Source organism: Copidosoma floridanum, unplaced genomic scaffold, assembly GCF_036245765.1.
Source record: "Copidosoma floridanum isolate Cflo_tuat_1 unplaced genomic scaffold, Cflo_Japanese_pri ptg000007l, whole genome shotgun sequence".
NCBI lineage: Eukaryota > Metazoa > Arthropoda > Insecta > Hymenoptera > Encyrtidae > Copidosoma > Copidosoma floridanum.
The window spans coordinates 16263181-16283700 of record NW_028321884.1 but is presented as its reverse complement, the minus strand read 5'-3'; the positions used below and the strand labels follow the sequence as shown (position 1 = coordinate 16283700).

The 20520-nt window shown below is 29.9% G+C and overlaps 1 protein-coding gene across 1 annotated transcript; it reads left to right on the top strand.

Annotated features, from left to right (window-relative positions):
* The first annotated feature begins 4036 nt into the window (after window positions 1-4036).
* Window positions 4037-18845, top strand: LOC149375459 (uncharacterized). The gene is made up of 3 exons (XM_089588996.1): window positions 4037-4272; window positions 4360-4419; window positions 18537-18845. The coding sequence occupies exons 1-3, from the start codon at window positions 4078-4080 to the stop codon at window positions 18705-18707; spliced, it is 426 nt and encodes a 141-aa protein (XP_089445122.1). The 5' UTR covers window positions 4037-4077; the 3' UTR covers window positions 18708-18845.
* The last annotated feature ends 1675 nt before the right edge of the window (window positions 18846-20520 follow it).

Sequence of the window (20520 nt, the reverse complement as noted above, 5' to 3'; positions counted from 1 at the left end):
TGGAAGAAAAAACAGTTTCAATCCAATGGATAACATAGTTAAAAATGCTGCCAGATGACGTTCTTAATTTAATAAAACACGATTTTCGCACTGTTGTTAGATAAAAACGAAAAAAGTTATGATATTTTCTTCTCTCTTAAATTTACTTCTATTAATCCCTCTGCGTACTGCAAAAAAATGTTCCACGAAATAAGCCAACATATACGCCACAGATTTTCAGTATCAATACCACTGTATAAAGTACTATTGCTCTTACTCTCCAAACTTGATGGATAATCTACTTCGACTCACGAGCTTTTTTTTCCTACCCTACTTACGCTTACACGAGCTGTACGAAGCGCCTTTTTTTCCCCACACCAACAAGTTTTCAATATTTTTTGTCTCTTCTAATGTTTCATTCATGAGTGTTCAAACTATGTATCTATTGATAATATAAAAACAATTGATCTTGCAATTGTGATATTTCAATATGTTTACTACAGAGAGATATTGTCACATACAGTTCATAGAAAATAAGCATTTAGTAGAGAAATGTAGATATATACTTAAATGTTAAGAAATCAGATTCGATCTAATTTGCGCTATAAGAAATTTGTAGAGCTCACTTGCTAAAAAAAAAAAAAAATGTAAACGGAACAAAAAATCGGAAGGTCTTTTAATTTTTTCCACTAACATGAGATATGCCTTACTAACGAACCCGTACTAAAACAGAAGCTATGACAACTGCAGTTCTTCACACTCGTTTTGTAAATCCTCCATATATATGTATAATATTGCTTTAACCGTGTTTTCTCTACAATGAGACATATCCTAAATAAAAGTTATGTGTGCCATACATTCGAGACCTAATATAGTGTACAAATAAAAAAAATTGATAGTAAAAAAAAAAACTGCCATGCTTTAGTATCGGGAAAACACAGCTTCATTCGAGTCATTCTATGCGTTCAGTCGTGACTACTTCGTGACAGTTTATTTTTTATGATGTTAATTATTTTAAGTAGACGAGTGGTTTTTTTTGAAGTTCTTTGATTGACTGAATATTGTGAATTGTTTTTTTTTGTAAGTATGCAGGTAGAATAGTTAACTTTTTCACTAGTAGTTTTATACTGGAAGTCTTAGAAAAGCTTAATTTTTATCGTGACAAACATTTGCACACAATCTCCTTAAAAATCGACAAAATAATTGAATTAGTAATCATCACAGCATTATGAAAAACTGTTTTTTGAATAAAAAAAACTAGTTTGGAAACAAAAATAAAGCATTGCTCTCTCATTGGATGGAAGCAGTCAATGTTGAAAGTGATGAGTCATTAGCTTGCAAGAATCAATGTTCAGTGTTTACTGTCTTGCAGCAAGATGTATTTTATTTCGAGATAAGACGTAAAAAACATATGGCTATTTAACGAACGTATAAGTATAGTGCCTTATAAAAGAGGGGATAAGCGTATAATGAAAGAACTAAATCGATTGAGATTTAGTGATTTTAAAGATTTTTTAAAGATAATTGTTAGTACCTAACGGCAGAACTGAAAATACTGACAATAACTATACTATACTAGCGGCCCACTGGTCTCGGCTTTGCCTGAGACTCACTAAATGAAAGACCGTAGTGTGTTGACATATATTGTGAAACGTTTTTAGTTCAAAATTTTACATCTTTTCCTGCACCTCTCAGAAAAAAGAATCTTCTTATAAGAAGCATATTTCTTTGGAATCCATTCAGTTAATTTGGCAAAATAATGAGCTGAAAAAGTAAAAAAATATAATTATTTTGAAAAAATCTGTGTGTTCCTTATTCCATAAAAAAATCGTTAGTCCTTAACAGCCGTAGATTTGCAATTTTTCCTCTAGAACTCTTTCTTGACTGAAGCTTACAGCAACTATAACTGTCTGGATACCTCAGGATGATCTTTTATGGCCTGTTATCGTAGCACTACACTGATTGGGAGAAAAACTATAACGTCTGAAGTGTTGGAGCTAGTTATAAATCTGTTTTCCAACATCTCCTGGTATTACGCCAAAAACGTTGGTGTCTACAATTTATTTCTTTTGCAGACTTAGTCGTTTTGGTGATCTAAGGTGGGAAAATTGGTTTATGATGCTAGCCCGTTGGAGACTGAGCCGTTTCCTCACGTTTGTTTTCCCTCTATAGCTGTTGCATTCGCCCAGTTCAGACCTGAAAGCGCAAATTGGTGGTTCCCGATTGAATACTTAGAGTTAAGAGAATAATATAGGGTCATCGTTTGCGGGGGTTCCTAGCCATGCAACGAACTCGTGAGATCTGCCAGTTAATGACTGACTTGGTTTAATAGTGGCTTGCTATACATAGTCTTTTAGTCGACGAATCGTTGCGGGAAACGGTAGTAAAAATAAATTTTCTTACTACCTCATCCAAAAATTCAAGTTTTGGTGGCAGTGTATGAAAAAAAAAGCCATTGTTTCTTTCGTATCGACGTGACACCTACATCGCGTATAGAGGGGTCAGAAGAAAAAATTGCCTGTTCCCTACTTTACTTAAGAAAGAAATAGAGAGAGAGCATCAGTAGTGCATAAGTATTAAGTACTTACTTATGCTGCATTTATTTATTTTTTTCAGACTGTTAGAAAAATTTTAAGTGAAAAGCACGCGTCCAACTCTGGTATGACTATAAATTTGTCGTGTGACGCATGCCATCTCTCTCGGTAATATGCTACGTAGTAAATTTCTAATCTTAGTCTGAATATAGAATCAAGTGACTATTGGAAAATATTATAAAAATCAAACATATGAGTTCTGCAGCAGACAATGCCCAGGAGTCCAATGAATAATTATATTAACTTGTATATATTTAAATGCTATTGATTTACAAAAATATTTTTAAAATAATAGTAACTATTAAAATTTAAAGGATTTTTAATAAAATTATGTTGTTCTGCCCCAAATATAACCTATCCCCATACTTAACACTTAAGCTAACTACTATGTGATGGCTCATGAACCACGAAATTTCAGCCAAACTAATTAAAAAAATGGTAGGGATCACACAGAACGTCACTTCATAACCTGCTCCAGCGGTTAACTTGGTTTTACCTTGGGGAGAAACTTTACCCCCGCAAGCTGATCATCAAGCTTTGTCTTTTGTAATATGATGTACTATATTGTAAGCAAGAAAGTTCAACCCTAGGTGGCTTCTAAAAGAACCGATGAGATTAATGGTTAAATAGGAAATTTTCAGGGTTAAACAGATAAAGTCAATACTTATAATGGCTCTGAAAAACATTTGTGGTAAACTTTTCAGATATTCCTTATTGTTATTCTTGATGATCAAAAGCTGACTTGTGGTTAGCTTGACTCTTACCCTCGGAGTCTGCGTGTACGGGGACCGTGCTGGAGGGAGAAATGCCGCTGACCAAAAAAATGTTTCATCTTCGGGTCATTCTCCAGATAAATAACGACTCATCGTTTGTCATGAACGTGGACTTGGAGAATAAATTCAATCGAAGCAATCACTTACCAAGCTCCACTTAAGGGTGGAGTTACATTTTTTTCTTTGTTTTTTTTTCACGTACTATACAAACACTTTTGACATTGATGTCTTTCACCAAGGAGACATAGCTCCTTCTAGACTCTCGCAAAATTATCTTTAGAGAATCGAGTTAATGTACGTCCATTGAAGAAGTATCTGTTATATTACTTTTATAACTTTTCTATTGATCTCTATGTAAGTAATTCCATGTTAGTTTGTTACCAACAGATTTTTCAACAGTAATTATTAAAGGTATGAAATCTAGTAAGGTCGTTTAAGTCTTTGTCTTGAAAAAAAAAAGTTTTGTTCAACAGCAAAAATAAGGAGACAGTTTTACTAGACATTTTTCTAGAACAAAGAACATACCTAAGCTCACACTAGCAGGTGTCATTAACAAAGTGAACCACGGTAATTTTGAGTAGGCAAGATAACAGGTATCAATTATAAACGTTAGTGATGTCATGAACGCTACGCGTACAGCAGCAAACTAGAAGCCATTATGTTGTTCGTCAGTTGCTCGTGAGACTTGTCATCTAGCACCTACGCAGTTATATAGTAGTAGTTGTAGCAAAATGTCCGATGATGAGGTGGAAAAAGAGAGGATGGCGTATCATTACAGAGTCGAAGAAGAGCGTAGAGAGTATGGCAATATTGACTCTGGCCGTGAGGCTCGTTCAACCTTGTCTCTTAGCAACTCTTCTGAAGAGTCGAGGCAGTTAGATCTAAAACACAGCAAAGATTCTCGCCCGTTACCTACAAGTAACGAGGTATGGTCATTCGAAAACTGCAGTTACAAACATCAACTTGTATAAGATTTTTCTTAAAAATTTAAAAAAATTGTGTTTTTGTAATAGGAGTCTTATCGGAAGGAGTTTGATTGCACGGAATTTGACAAGGAGACAATTAAGGTCTTTGTAAGTATCGAAAATTTTTTTTCGTCTTTCTGTTTACTTATGTTTAAAGAATTTTTTGTATTGCATGTAGTATTATAAAATTGAAATCAAACAGACTCAAAGGATGTTTTTTTTTTTCGGAGTAGAAAAAATATTAAACCGTCGAATCTCTTATAATAGAGTGTGATCAATGTGCCTGAAGTTGATGTCATCAAAAAACTAACAGGCAGGTGAATGAAATCACAAAAAATGTTCAATAAGAAATTTGTGTGACTGCGACATAAATAGTTAAAATTTTTCCTATTATGATAGAAACACGCAAAAAAAAAAATAATATTATGGCGTAACCGTTATAGCGTTTTTTATTATTTAATAATTAGTTAAAATTGACCAATTTATTTCTTCGAATTTCATTTATAATTTTTTTTGGGTCATCACATTGCAAAAATAGCTGAGAATACTTTGTTAATTATTCGATTCTCTCTTTATCGGTACTGTTAAGATTATATAAAACTAATTTTGTTATCCTGGGCTACTTTGAGGGTTGGGTGTGCTCTCGGTAGGGAAAATAGGGTTCGCATCTGGTGCGTATCCAACTAGAGCTAGCACAAAACTGGTTCTTTGATGAAGTTACTACTGTGGACATTTAGGGATTGGGAAAGGAATAAGGAAACGGATAAGAGGCCTTTCATTACTAGAGGGGGGTAGGAAGACGTAAGGCAATTTTTGCTGCGAGAAGGTTGCCTCAACGCTCCTCAAGGAGCATTCCGTGGTAAAAAAAAACATGTGAACAAGCGGCTCAGCTTATGCAAAAACTGCATTTTTGCATTTAAGGCACGACTGACTGATACGAGGGAATATATTACTGTTTTTACCACACTGTATAAAAAATTGGTACTGTTTTGTGTAGGGTTGGTAAAAAAATGTACATATTCCTACATGATGGAGAGAAAAAAAAGCCTTAGAACACAATAATTATCGATCTTATTTGTATTTATTCTGAAAAAGCTAGTATTTTATCGATTCTTGCGATTTATGGCGTTAATTATAATATAAAAAAAACTACCTTTAAAAAAAAGTATAAAGTTATGCAAGTTTGAGATTATTGTCTCTGAAGGTATTTATAATCAATTATAAAAAATTAATTGCAAATGTAAAACATAATTAATTATAATATTAATTAAAAAAAATTATAACACCTGTAAGGCAAGAACGAATTCTGTTTTTTCAATTTAAATGAAGAAATTTTTAATATCATCTTAGCAGGAGAAAGTAGTGAAATCTAAAATTAATAGACAAATTTAAAATGAATCAAATTAAAATATTTTAGTATATGACAAAATAAATATCACATAATTGATTTTTTATTAAAAAAACTTTCTTCACGAAAAAAACTAAAAAGATTAAAGACAGCAAAAACAATATTTTTAAGTAAATTGTATTTTTCGTTTTTAAGCAAAATGATGAAATGCGAGAAATATTCTTTGCACGTATATTTTATAACTTTCTAAGACCGAAAACCATATTATTTGTATACATTCTGTATACTGATAATACAGTTTTTGGTCTTAGGAAGTAATGAAATCAACAGAAAAATTCAAGTTTTTCTTTTGTAATAAGTAGTAATTTAATTAAATATAATACAATCATAAAAAATTTATTTCCGAGATAAAAAATAATTAATTATATTATATATTCAAAAAATTATTAATCCCATAAGTCAAGAATAAATTCAGTTTTTTCAATTGCAATACAGATATTTTTAATAGCATCTTTGGCATTAGAAAGCAGTGAAATCCAAAATTAATAGACAAATTTGAAGATAAATCAAATTCAGATATTTCAGAATATAACAAAATAATATATTTTTTAACATAAAAAATTTCTTCACGAATAACTGAACAGATTAAAGAAAGCAAAACATTTTTTACGTACACTGTATTTCCGTTTTTAAATGAAATGATGAAATGCGAAAATTTTTTTTTGCATACATACATTCCGTATGCTTATAATACAGTTTTTGGTCTTGGGAAGTAATGAAATCAACAAAAAAAATTCAAGTTTTTCTTTTGTAACTAGTAGTGATTTTATTGAATATAATAAACCACTGGAATAACACGGTTATATCTAACATTACTCGTGAATGATATTATATTGAATAATACAGTACGTATTACATAACTTGCCAGGACTGATTTTCGAGTTCGAGATGTTACATATTAACAGTAATAGATAATTTTTTGTATAACAATTCATCATTAATTAGTTTATTAATTTTATAAAGTATCTTTAAGTGTGCATTTAGTATAAATTCGTTTATTAATAATTTTTTTGATAAATCATAACAATTTTAAAAAAAATTTTAAATAACATTTCAATGGTGCTTATAAGTCAATCAATAATTCGTAAAATAAATGGACAAAAAAAAAGTGCGTACCCTGATAGAAATCGACCATTTTTTCAAAATTTAAATAATGTTTTTTCCAACCTTTTTCCAGCATTTTACAGCTATTTTGTCAAAATATAAAATTCTGGAAAAAGGCTAGAAAAAACGTTTTGTAAATGCTCACAAAATGGTCAATTGTCTACCAGGGTACAAATTAAATTTTTACTTTTCTATTTGTTTTTTTACAAAGAATTTGTTCTTTTGTACATTCAACGAAACGCAAGCTTGAGGAGCAAATTGAAATAACTTATTATAACATTTAAATAAAATATTTTTTTCTTGGTTGGTGATTAACTATTGACTTTATAATCAACTAATTAGAAATATACGAAAAAATTGTTTTATACATTCTGTTATCCGTAAAAACTTGGTATTGATTGTTCATTAAAAAACTCAAAAATCAGTCCCGGCAAGTTATGTAATACGTACTATATTATTCAATATAATATCCTTCACGAGTAATGTTAGATATAACCGTGTTATTCCAGTGGTTGATTATATTCAATTAAATTACTTCTAGTTACAAAAGAAAAACTTGAATTTTTTTTGTTGATTTTATTACTTCCCAAGACCAAAAACTGTATTATTAGTATACGGAATGTATGTATGCAAAAAAAAATTTTCGCATTTCATCATTTCATTTAAAAACGGTAATACAGTGTACGTAAAAAATGTTTTGCTTTCTTTAATCTGTTCAGTTATTCGTGAAGAAATTTTTTTTGTTAAAAAATAAATTATTTTGTTATATTCTGAAATATTTGAATTTGATTTATCTTCAAATTTGTCTATTAATTTTGGATTTCACTGCTTTCTAAAGCCAAAGATGGTATTAAAAATATCTGTATTGCAATTGAAAAGACTGAATTCATTCTTAATTTATGGGATTTATAATTTTTTAAATATATATTATAACCAATTATTTTTCATCTCGGAAATAAATTTTTTATGATTGTATTATATTCAATTAAATTACTACTAATTACAAAAGAAAAACTTGAATTTTTTTGTTGATTTTATTACTTCCTAAGACCAAAAACTGTATTATTAGTATACAGAATGTATACAAATAATATGGTTTTCGGTCTTAGAAAGTTATAAAATATACGTGCAAAAAATATTTCTCGCATTTCATCATTTTGTTTAAAAACGAAAAATACAATTTTTTAAAAAAATTTGTTTTGCTGTCTTTAATCTTTTGAGTTTTTTTCGTGAAGAAAGTTTTTTTAATAAAAAATCAATTATGTGATAGTTATTTTGTTGTATACTGAAATATTTTAATTTGATTTATCTTCAAATTTGTCTATCAATTTTAGATGTCACTGCTTTCTCCTGCTTAGATGATATTAAAAATTTCTTCATTTAAATTGAAAAAACAGAATTCGTTCTTGCCTTATAGGTGTTATAATTTTTTTTAATTAACATTATAATTAATTACGTTTTATATTTGCAATTAATTTTTTATAATTAATTATAAACACCTTTAGAGACAATAACCGCAAACTTGCATAACTTTATACTTTTTTTTAAAGGTAGTTTTTTTTATAGATTTCATTACTTTTCTGATAAAAATTCATTTCTTAGAATTTTTCAGGGGATTGGTTGTATGATCAAAATTCTTTTTTTTCAAAAATTACTTATTATAATTGAATATGACTACCTTCAGAGACAATAACCTCAAACTTGCATAACTTTATACTTTTTTTTTAAAGGTAGTTTTTTTTATAAATTTCATAATTTTTCTGAAAAAAAATTCATTTCTTAGAATTTCTTAACGGATTTGTTGAACAATCAAAATTAATTATTTTTTCTAAAAATTAATTAATATATTTAATTAAGTATACCTTCAGAGATTGATCCTTGCGATTTATGGCGTTAATTATATTCTACAGATATAAGTTTTCGTTACAAAAAAGTTATACTTTTTAAGATCTATGAGTTTAACGGTCATTTCATAATCTGAAATGTTAATAAAAAAAAATATAAGTAAGTTAGGTGGAGGAAAACGATAACTCTGCAATTTTTTGGCATTTTTATGATTTATAGCCCAAATTTAACATCATCACTAAATGTGATGATACAAAAAAGTTGTATTTTGACGAGACCTTCAACCATCAAGATTAATGTATTACCTCTTGTGCAAAACAAAAAATTTGGATACGGGAAAACGACTTTTTCTTCATTTAACAAGCACTTTCGGCCCTTGTAACGTAAGTGTTACCTCGTGTGGTACATCCTAGGTAAATATGTTTTACGCAAAAAAGTTGTATTTCAATATAATCCACAACTTTTTCGTTCAATATCATAATTTAAAGTACACAACAAATAATTTAAATAAGAAAAAACTACGTTTTTGTGATTTTGAAGCACTTTTTGGCTCACAGAATGTTTGGGTTACATCCTGGACGAAAATTTGGAATACAAAAAAGTTGTATTTAAAATATAGCTACAGTTTTGTGGTTTACATTGAATCTCAAAAATATCATGTTTTGAAGTTATAGTTAAAAAACTATTTTTTTTTTACTGAAAATACCATCTCAAAACGACTGCCATTTTTTTTCAAAAGAGAAAACCTTACGGATCTTAAGCCATCACGTAAGACATAAAAGACGAAGCTATTTGTTAAATTTCAGCCTAATCCAATAAAGACTGCATAAGTTAATCAAAAAACTTGATTACGCCCATACATATATACATACACCCCTGACGCTGAGGTCCACGATCGCAATTTTTTCTTAACTAAAACATTTTTTTACACAAAAACAATAAGTTTTAAAAGTACTTACACTTTTCGCTCTGGCAATAATATAAAGCACTCCTGAGTATCAGTCGTGCCGAAAAATCACAGAGGTCCTTGCCTGAAAAGTCGCACGGGCCTTGATCCATTCCACAACCTGGCCGACTGAGCCACTGCGCGCTCGTTTATTAAGATTCCATGTATGACTACATATACTTAGTACTTGTATAGAAAAAAATCAGTGGACAGTGAGTGCTTGGGTACTCAAGTTACAAGTTTTTTTTCTGTAGAATCATGTGGCAGATAATATGATTATAAATATAAGTATACCTTTTACGAAACTTTATTGTAAACAATGGTGGTGCAAATATCGTATAAATAAGTATACCTGTGTTGATTGAGTATGGTTATAATTAATATTTTAATACTTAATAAGTTGACATTATAAACAACATATTATCGCACAATACAATATAAAGAATATAGAGACTAGCCAGTACAAGACTGTAGGATTTCATCGAATCTTCCGTTGATTTCGAAACTACTTTCTACTGCCTACGCTGATTACATTTGTAACGTCACGCTCACATTTATCATATATGCTCACATACTTATTCCTAATTCATTTTTAGTATCTAAAATATTACTGTAACTCAGAAAATAAGACAAACCATCATGTAGTACCACTTTCTTTGATAGCAAGGTAGTAAATGCCAGTGAATAATGTTTCTTTAGGATGTTCATCACACATAGGATTTTAGACAAATATAATTGAAGTATTAAAAGTATACTCAAAATACCATAAGAAATGCCCAAAAAAAATTGCAGATCGATCAATCATACCATCTTTCACATGTTTACTTTTAAAATTTTGCTATTTAACATGTACCCTTATGAAAAAATCTTATAAAATTATTTTTTTTAAATCTGTATAAACCTCGGAAGTTTTGTTTGTGTGAAAAATTACTTTTAAATAAATCCGATTCATTTTCAAGTGGATCTATAACTCTTTTTTTTTCTTTTAATAAAACAAAAAAAAAGAGGTCAAGTATGCGTAAAAGCTCGTATGTAAACTCATTCTATATAAGAAATAAAATATTACGCACCTATTAAGGAAGGTTAAAAATGTCGAAGATTATATGTAAGTTAACGCCCGAGACAGAGCTGAGGGTTGATAACGTGAAATCTAGGACATTTTATAACCTCCGAACGTGGTGTGTATTCTAATTTTCATCAATTCTGCGTCGAGAGAACGGATTTTGGTCCTGCAAAGCGGGACGAAAGGTCCTTTTTTCGGCGCAGTATAATAAAAAATAATTATTTTCAGCGTTGTTGCCTATATTCACGCTTCTCCCACCTTCCTGACTTTTGTTCTCAATTACAGAGAAAAACTTGTCAAAGAAGAAAACGCAATAAACAAGAATTACTGTATTTATACAGTACGGAAGTTCTTTTTTTTTTTATATAAAAATTCTGGAAAATGTTAAAATGTACAAACAATAATAAATACATTAATCTTAAAAGTAACATATTAATCATACATAAATAAATGTTTATTAATACATATAAAAGCTGTTCTGCTGATTTATATACTTTTTTCTGAATTTTTGAAAAAAACATGTACCAAAAAAAGTTTATTTTATTAAATAACTTGTCTATTTTATGTCTAATGAAACTAAATAAATAAATACACAAAAAATGAGGATTTACATCAAAAATAAATTACGAACTGTAAGAAAAAATGAAGTAGTTAGGTTTTAATTATCGGGCCCGCTTACAGCAAAGTAGATCAGGGGCCTGCCCAGATTAGGTCTCACAACTTGTACAGTATCCAAGAATTAAATTAAATTTCTTTTGGTTTTTTAGAATGCGAAAAAATGTTGTTTGCATTATGAACTTGGGGATCCTATGCTATGGAAAAATTAACAACTCTATTTTTTTATTTCAGGCTTTATCAAAACTATACATTTTTTTTTTTTTTTTTTTTCATATATATTAGAGTGCTCTACGTCCGGCTCCTTTAGTAAGGGCACTGCTATAGGCACTTAGCACTTTGGAGACAGAAGGAAAGAGGGATGGGAGGCCTCCCATTGCTGGAAGGGGGGTAGGGGGGAAATAGGCAATTTTTGCTGCGAGAAGGTCGCCTCAACCCTCCTCGAGGAGCATTGCGTGGTGAAAAAGCACATGTAAGAAATCACAGGGGTACTTGCCCGGAAAAGTCGTACTATGGCCGGAAATCGAACCACGGTCTCCCGCGTGCCAATCTACGACCTAGCCGACTGAGCCACCGTGCGCTATAAAACTATACATATTTAAGGAATACACAACCCCGTAACCCTCATTTATCCCTTTTTCATATTTTAACCTCAAGCCACAATTATTTTTTACCTGGAGTTTGTTGTGCCTTGAGGAAAAAATATTCCTTGGTTTATAAAAAAAAATTTTCAGATTAATATCTTTTTATACACTGTTGGAAGTTACAAAATGTGAGAAAAAACGGAGTAATCAGGTTTCAAGTATCGAGCCTACTTACAGCAGAGTTGATCAGAAGCTTGCTCAGTCTGTGAAAGGTCGTGAATTTACATCTTTTAAAAAACGGTTTTTTTTTTTTTTTTTTTTTTTTCATCTAGAGAGATCAGTAAAAAAAAAAAAAATAAGCAAAATTTAAAATGTGTGTTACAGTGTGGTGCGATAATATTAGAAGGTATAGGAGAACTGAGAACTGGATGTACGTCAAGAAGGGCGGGGAAAAGGGGAAGAACCAAACAAAATTAACTTTTGTTATACTTTTTCTCAAGGTCACGAATCTGAAATCGTTGATTTACTCCCTAGGGCAGAACGCGCCTATAAAAGTATAACTACAAAAAAACTGTATATAGCCTTACTCTATACCTATAAGAGTTATGTTAGTTAATTTTTTTTATTAGCGTTAAGATGGCTACTACATTTGCCAAATTATTCCACTGAAGACAGTTAATGTTGTGTAATATATGTTACATTAGCTTAAGTGTCAAAAACTAGCGTGTGAGACTCTAAGTCCCCCGGTAATAACGAAGTTCGCGCATGTATTTAGGAATCACATGTATACTGTAAAATACAAGGTTCATAAATACATGTAAATTTAATATGTTTTTTTTACGATTTATGGCGGTATATTTATGTTTTACCTGTAATTTTGTCATGTATAAAAGGCTTTGGAACTTTTTAAAATGATTTTTAAGGTTATTGTTGGGTAAAAAACAAGAAATATGTCCAACATATTTTTAATCAATTCGCAAATATGCTAAAATTTTTCCCGAAGATTTCTACCTCTATTTTGTAGAGAAACATAAAACACCGAAATTTACGGTTATGTCTTGATATAACTCAACGCCTCTTTTTTCGTGTGGCACGGTATTTATTGCACATTCAGGAACGTGTGAAATTTGTTATTATTGTTCTACTTTGCTTCCTTTTAAAAATATGGCGTATTACGTCACATTTGGAGATCACACCATATTATAAAAACCCGTTTAATCAATACCGGCTATCTGCATCGATCTGCCATACATGCAAAAATTACCTAATAATGTACTTAATTAAAGAGACAATATAGTAATGATTAAAAATTAATATAGAATTAATATTAACTACTATATTCTATACATATACGCGCAGGCAAGCATGTACACACTTGCACAGTAATAGTAGAAAGTACATATACAAACAGTTATTATACATGTACACTTTCATGGTTTCATCCATAATTCTGTACATTAGTTACACACACATAAAAATGTGCATGTATACATTATATACGTGTACACTGCACACAGAAACATACTATGAGTAGGCAATAGAAGTATGCAAAACACTAAATGCTGACTGTAGATATAATATATATATATATATATATATATATATATATATATATATTTCCTATACTATATAGTAATCTCGATGGGGCATTCCACACAACCCCCCACAGCCCCCCACCGCCCCTCCATAAAATAAGGTGAAAACCGGTCATTTTTTCCTTTATTTTCACATATCGCAGTTTTTTCCTAAACTCCCCACAGCCCCCTGCCCATTTTTTCGTGACCCCCACCGCCCTCCCCGCCGTCTGCCACACTTCATTTAGAGACCGTGGATGACATCGTATTTATCGTATTCCTTGGACCTTGATGTGTATACAGACGTGTACGTGTCGTATTTGGATTAGTCTATTATTTTTAATCTGCTTCAATGTTGAATTACTTTAAGACAAAACTGTCTTATCGACACGATTTATCTCATCGTCAAGATAAATTTAAAGTCATAGTTGAGTTATAGGGCGTCATTGCGCAAATCATCATTATTATTATATATTGAATATCAAAGTTAACTGTTATATTATATAGTTGACTGTGTGGGGCATTCCAAGCAACGTTCCACCATATAAAACCATTTACATTGGAAATATTAAGATTATTAAGTCATTCATGTTTTACTCAGAGTCTTTTAAAAAAAATGTAGTTTAATACATCATAAAAATAATACGTCATATATATTTTTGTACCGTAAAAATGTTTATTTGTGAAGAATGTTAACCAATAAGAACATGTTTTGTTTCTTACAATATATTTTGTTTTCATCAATTTTTTCACAGCACCCAGGAGGTAAATAGATGGACTTTATACATACAAATAATATAAAACCATTAAATTTATGCAACTCAATACGACGAAAAATCAATTTATATCAATTGTATTTCCATTTCTTTGTAAGTAGAAAAATCTTGGGGCGTTAAGCTTTTTTTTGTTAGCATTTATGATAAACTACAAGTAAATTTTTTATGCGTATGTATTATATTATTTTATATACTAATGAATAATACCAATACATACAAATATTTTAAATACATTTAGTTTATCATTATTGCAAACCGTAAAAGTTTCGCATTAAGATGACTTCTTTTATGTGTCAACTTATTAAACCCTATCAAACGAGAAAGACTTAGGTCTATTCCTATTCTGTTTCGAATTAATGTTAAAATTGGTCAAATTGGTACAATTGCTACAACATAATATAGATTGATGGGATGTCATATTAAGTGATAAATTTTGTCCATACATATTGGAATATTAAAATGATATTGTTATTATAAGATACACTAATTTCATGATCAAAAATTTTTTTTCAAACTATATTTTTAATATCTAAAATGTTTTCTCTATCGATTTGAATAAAAATGTCCATTTTTATTTTTGCATCTCGATAAAGCTACGTATACTTGACAATGAGAAAAAAGAGGTTTTTTCAAGTATTATCCTACATTATCAAAACTTTGACCTTGAGACTTGTTTATAGTCATAGCAAATGCTACGACTAATGGGAATTGTTTTCTTTACAAAATAAAGATTAATAATGAAGTATTTCCAATATATAATGTAGTTTTAGGAAGAAAAACTTTATTACCAACTTTTTTTTCCGTAACTATTTTGCCTTCTGTGTTATACTTAGACAATTTAGTAATTCGCAATCGTGTAGCGTTACATAATCCGTCTGATATACTCAAATTTCGAGTTAACATTACCGTTGTACCTATTTTTGATTGAAGTTCATGAGGTGGCAAGCCTTTACGAATATTGTTTAACATTTACGGGAAAATTTTTATAAATATTATCATCTGATTTGTCTTTGTCCCTCCATTTAATTTACTTAAAACTTTATTGTTCAAGCAAAAAGTATATTTACTATGTAAAGTTAGTATTACATTATTACCAAAACAGTTGTTGTTAATATTAAGTATTTTAGTACAGACATCATCTGTTATCCAGGATTTAAGAATGTTAATAGTTTCTGTGTCCCCTTCTCCAAATCTTAAAAACAATGTTGAGAAGTCTTTATCACTAGAACGAATTTCATTTTGTAATCTTAAAATTTTGAAATACTTCCATAAAAATGATAATTTAATAGTTTCTTCTATTATCGTGGTTCTATTACCATTTTTTATAACTGGGAAGATTTGTCAAAAATCTCCTCCTAATTCTATAAGTTATTACCAAAGCAGAGTTTTGTATTACACAAGTCTCTTAACGTACTATCAACGATTTCTAGAGATTTTTTCGGAATCATGGAAGCCTCGTCCCATATATTTAAATCAACTTCCCTTAATTTTTTTTTTTTTTTAAATTCTAAAAATACACTATCGATATTATCTAAATCTAAAGGTAAACGGAAAGTTCTTTGACTGGTCATACCTTTTGTTAGTAATACAGATGCAATTACTGTCCAAAACATTGACAAAATATTGGTACGCCTAGAAAAAAAAGATTTAATAATAGTCTCATATAAGTAGGTTTTACATGTGACTAGAGTAATTAAAACTTTTCGTTGTTGAAAATTTAATCAATAAAAAAATGATGTATCACTTTTTTCTTTAAACATAACGGAGAGTTCTAAAAAAAACTCTAAACGTACCACAATACTACCTTCTGCGTGATGAGAAAATTTACTGATTGATATGTAACTAATGCTTAACAATGTGGATTAAAAACTTTACTTCCTCACAAAATTGTGGGCATCAACCTTTTCCCACTACCAGATAAAATTGAAGGGCTCTTCTTTTGAGTTAGAACAGTAGGGGGTTGGCACGCGGAGAGCGCAGAGAAGCGAAGCCCCACTAGTATATATATGTACGTATGTATGTGTGAACGTACGTTTTTACCGTTTTGGTCCTCAACCAAGAAACGCCTAAAGAAGTTCTCACATCAGAAAACTTGATCATTTTCGAGAACTATCAAGTCTTGTGTTATGTGTAGGTGAAACTCGAATTCGTTTAACAAAATAATTCCCCATTTTGTTTTTTTACCAGTGAGTGCACATGAGCATTGCAAAATCATATTAACGCAGCCATCTAAGAGTGCCAACACACTTCCCTACATTCAATCTTCTCGAACGTTTATTTTTAGGTCGCTTGCTCTTGCTATCTGTTGCTATCTCTATTTTTTATAGGTCGCTTGCTCTTGCTATCTCTTGCTAGCTTTCCCTATTTATTTATTGATTTTAATATTCAAATTTTCCACCAGTTTTCTACTGGTTATTTGATCGTGGCACCTGAGCTTAGATGGATGTGAGAGTTATGTGTAATGCATGTCAACCAAAAAAGTGCTTCCATTCATTTAAATTACATTGGCTTGCAAGAATTTTTTCTTGACCTTGATATAAAGCGTAACAGGAGTGGATTTTGCTTGATTCTCCCCTTCACCACGCCTCTCATGACTTACTTCCGGTTTCCTCTCCACTACATGATGCCACAGATTTTTAAGTTTATAAATTTTATCTTTTTTTCTTTTAACCGATTCTAAAATAAAAAAATTTAGAAAAAAGTCACAGTTACCAAAGTGATTTGGAACCCCCAGCGTCATACTATTTTGTGACCGCGGCTCTTACCTACTCTACTGTGAGCAGGCCGAACATAGTAAAATCAATTACTTCATCTTATCTTACAGTTTGTAAGTCATTTTTCACAAATATTTTTATTTATTAAACATCAATGTTTTTGGTGTTAATATAAATCAAATGAATAATCAATTTACTTGATAAAATTTTTTTTTTTTAAATGTTTTTTAAAAAAAAACAGGCAACTAGCATATTCTCGCAGAGCACCTTTCCAATTGATTGATGATGATCTATTCCTACGTTTTCAATTCATTTACGATTCAAGTAACACTTTTTTCTTTAGTGTCTTTTTTCAGTGTCTCGTGTATTGGTCGTGTCTTATATGCAAAACAACGCGTTTTACAAAAATTCAGCTACATATTTATACTTGCAAAATTTTCACCAGTGCGGTATTTACAGAAAATCACTCAATTTTAATTTTTTTTTGGAAATAAATTTTCCTCTGCATCCTTTCTAACATTTCTAAGTTATTCGTTTTAAAATTATATCAAGAATAAGCGGCTACAGAGTGGTAACAGAAAGTAACGGTCTCAAGAAAGATACGCTGTTCAGAAAAGCATCTTGAATAAAGGTTCTTTTCCGTCAATTATTCCGATAAATAATCGTCCGAAAAATGTTAAGCACATCACAGTGTTTATGTTCAGTACTTTTTTTTTTATTGGTAATGTATATAAAAACTATTAATTTGCATGAAATTAACAAAAAATGTTTTGCAGTAGTAGTAGTAGGAGAAGTAGAATTTTTTTTGAGTTTAAACAGCGAATTAATTTTTAGGCAATCATAATAAACACTAATTTCCTGATAACTATTATTAAAAATATGTTTAAATTTCAACTGTTATGTTTTTGATTATGCTAAAATGTTCTCTATTAAGTAAAATTGGTTGCAAATTGCTGAAATACAAGATTTCAGAGTTGTAATCATTATTTTGTATTGCAAATTGAACTATATAAAACATTAAAGTCATAATTAAAAAAGTTCTTTTTTCCCCAACATTAAAGTTCTTCGTATCTTTAATAGAACTTACTTTTAAACTTTGATCCAGTAATGCTGCAAGGTTAAAAGAAGCTAAATTTTAAAGTAATAAATCGTTTCATGACATCTTGTTGAATGTTAGATAAAAATCATTGAAAAATTAGAGATGTTAATAAAGTTGCAAACCTTTGAATTTTAAACAACATTTTCACACTTGTTTGCACAATCACTTTGCCAGAAATAGGTGGTAGATGGTCCGACAATAGCACTCTTCGGTAGATAATCAAATAACTGACAAATCCTCTCAAGCTATTTTTGCAATACGATATCCCAAAAAAAGTTACAAGCAGGATTAGAAGAAAAAATCTGATCGATTTTTTCTATTTGTTTGATAAGAAACAAAGCTGGCACGTTTATGCCCCAAAAATATTTTTCTATGTTATCTGATTATAATACAAAGATATTTTAACAAATTTTTCTGGAGTTAAAAGACAATTTTTTACTACATTTCTCATCAACCTGTTAATACTTGTCAGTTAAAGCAATGTTTTTATCTTTTAGGTCAGAGGTAAATCGATATTCGTTCAGGGTACCAAGAAAAGTCAACTAGGCGAAACCACGTTGATGTTTGACCCTCCAGATCAGTGTGATTTGGATAGAGTTGAGGCAGGATTCCACTCCGATGACATCTTATATGTTCGCTTTTTTTCAAGGAACGAGGCAGATGTCTAAGTATAGACAATTGAAAAATGTCACAAGTTTTTAAAAATTTAGTATATAAGTAGAAGAAATGAAAAAATGTAAAAAATAAAAGAATAAAGTGTTTGTATTTTCATTTTAAATCTTTTCTTATCTACAAAAATAAGCACAATATGTTGGAGTCTTCATAGTACTGGTCTTATTTATAAAAATAAAAAATCAACAAATAATAGTCAAAAATCTTTGTTAGCTGTTTATTAGATTATATAAGTTAGAAACATATTTGTCAAATAATATAGATGAATTACTGATCTTATAACCCTTCCCTGCTGTGAGATCTAATGTTATTTCTGTAATTCCGTTATCCAAAGAAAGTTACCACAAACAAAAGTACTGACTTAATTACCATGCATGGATATGTGATTTATACATTAAAAATTATAAATTATTTATTCTATGAAAATTAAAAAATCTCACGATATATAATGTTTCTATTTCTAGTAAAAAGTAAAATCATTTTAATTTTTTTATGTACTTAAAGTGGTACCAAAAATTTAATTGCCATAGAAATGGGAACATAATTAATGTTCGTACAAAAACCAGACATTTTTGGGGTTCTTAGCTTTTTTTGTTTAAATTAAATTAAAAAGTTACTGACTTGCAATTTTTTCACATGATTCATTATATTATAAAATTTAACAATAATATGCATTTTACATAGAGTTTGGAGTTACAATTCTAAATTAAAAAAATCGGATATTAGTATTAGTTAGTGTACTAAATCGTTTTTTACAAAAAATATTCTAAAAATAATCTTATACTCCTTTTCTTGTGATAAATAACATATAAGTCAGATTAATGGTTCATTTACGCATCTTGTACGTTTTTTCCTTGCATCTAATGCTGCTCTTACGGGGTATAAGGCCACGGAGGGCGTGGTTGCACATCCCTATATTGAGAATATACAGAAAACTTTTTACCATTGTTGTATAAAGTATTATTCTTCTTAGTTTTTCTAATTTTTTTCAATTTCTTGCACGGTTTTTTCACTAAATATAATATTAAGCGCCTATGATACTTTTCGAATAAAAATATTATAAAGCTTATGACACATCCACTAATTAATAATACTAGCAACGGGGTGACGTCAGTAATACTTAATTGTGTGGATGTAATTCCTTTTATTATTTCTTTCTTTGGCCGATATAACTTTTTTTCCCGGAATAGTAAACCATTTTCTCTATATTTCTGAATGCTGAAAAAAAATATTATTATAAGTTTTGGACAATAAATATTTTTTTAAAGATACTTACTGATGGTTTAAAAATCTAAGAAGTGGATCTCCTTTTTTTAAACTAATAGCAAATTTTCGTATGGTACCAAGTGGAAAAACTAAGATTCTACATAGGGAATTGTAAGAAGTTGGTTTCTTAATAGATCCAATCATGTAGAAAACAACTCTCTCATTGCATACCTGGAATTAAAAACGAATTTTTTAATAATTTATACTCTAAACATAATAGACATTTTTCTAACACAAATACCATCAACAAACATGTTATAGAATAAATCATCAGTTTTAAACAGGTTTATCAGATATATTTAAAAACTTAAATACTCGTAACAGGTGGGGATATGGTAGAGATAGGTATGTCTGATATCCATAAGAAGTATTTTCGTAACATTTCAAATACTTTTTTATTTAAAATTAAAATCTATGTGCAAAAAAAATGGGCTATAGTTTTTCTTTAAAAAAGCTAGTTCGGTCATGTTGGCTAGCAGTAGGGTTTTCTCACTTTTGTGTCCCCAAACTAAGAGATCTTTTAAGATTTGTTGATTCAAAAGT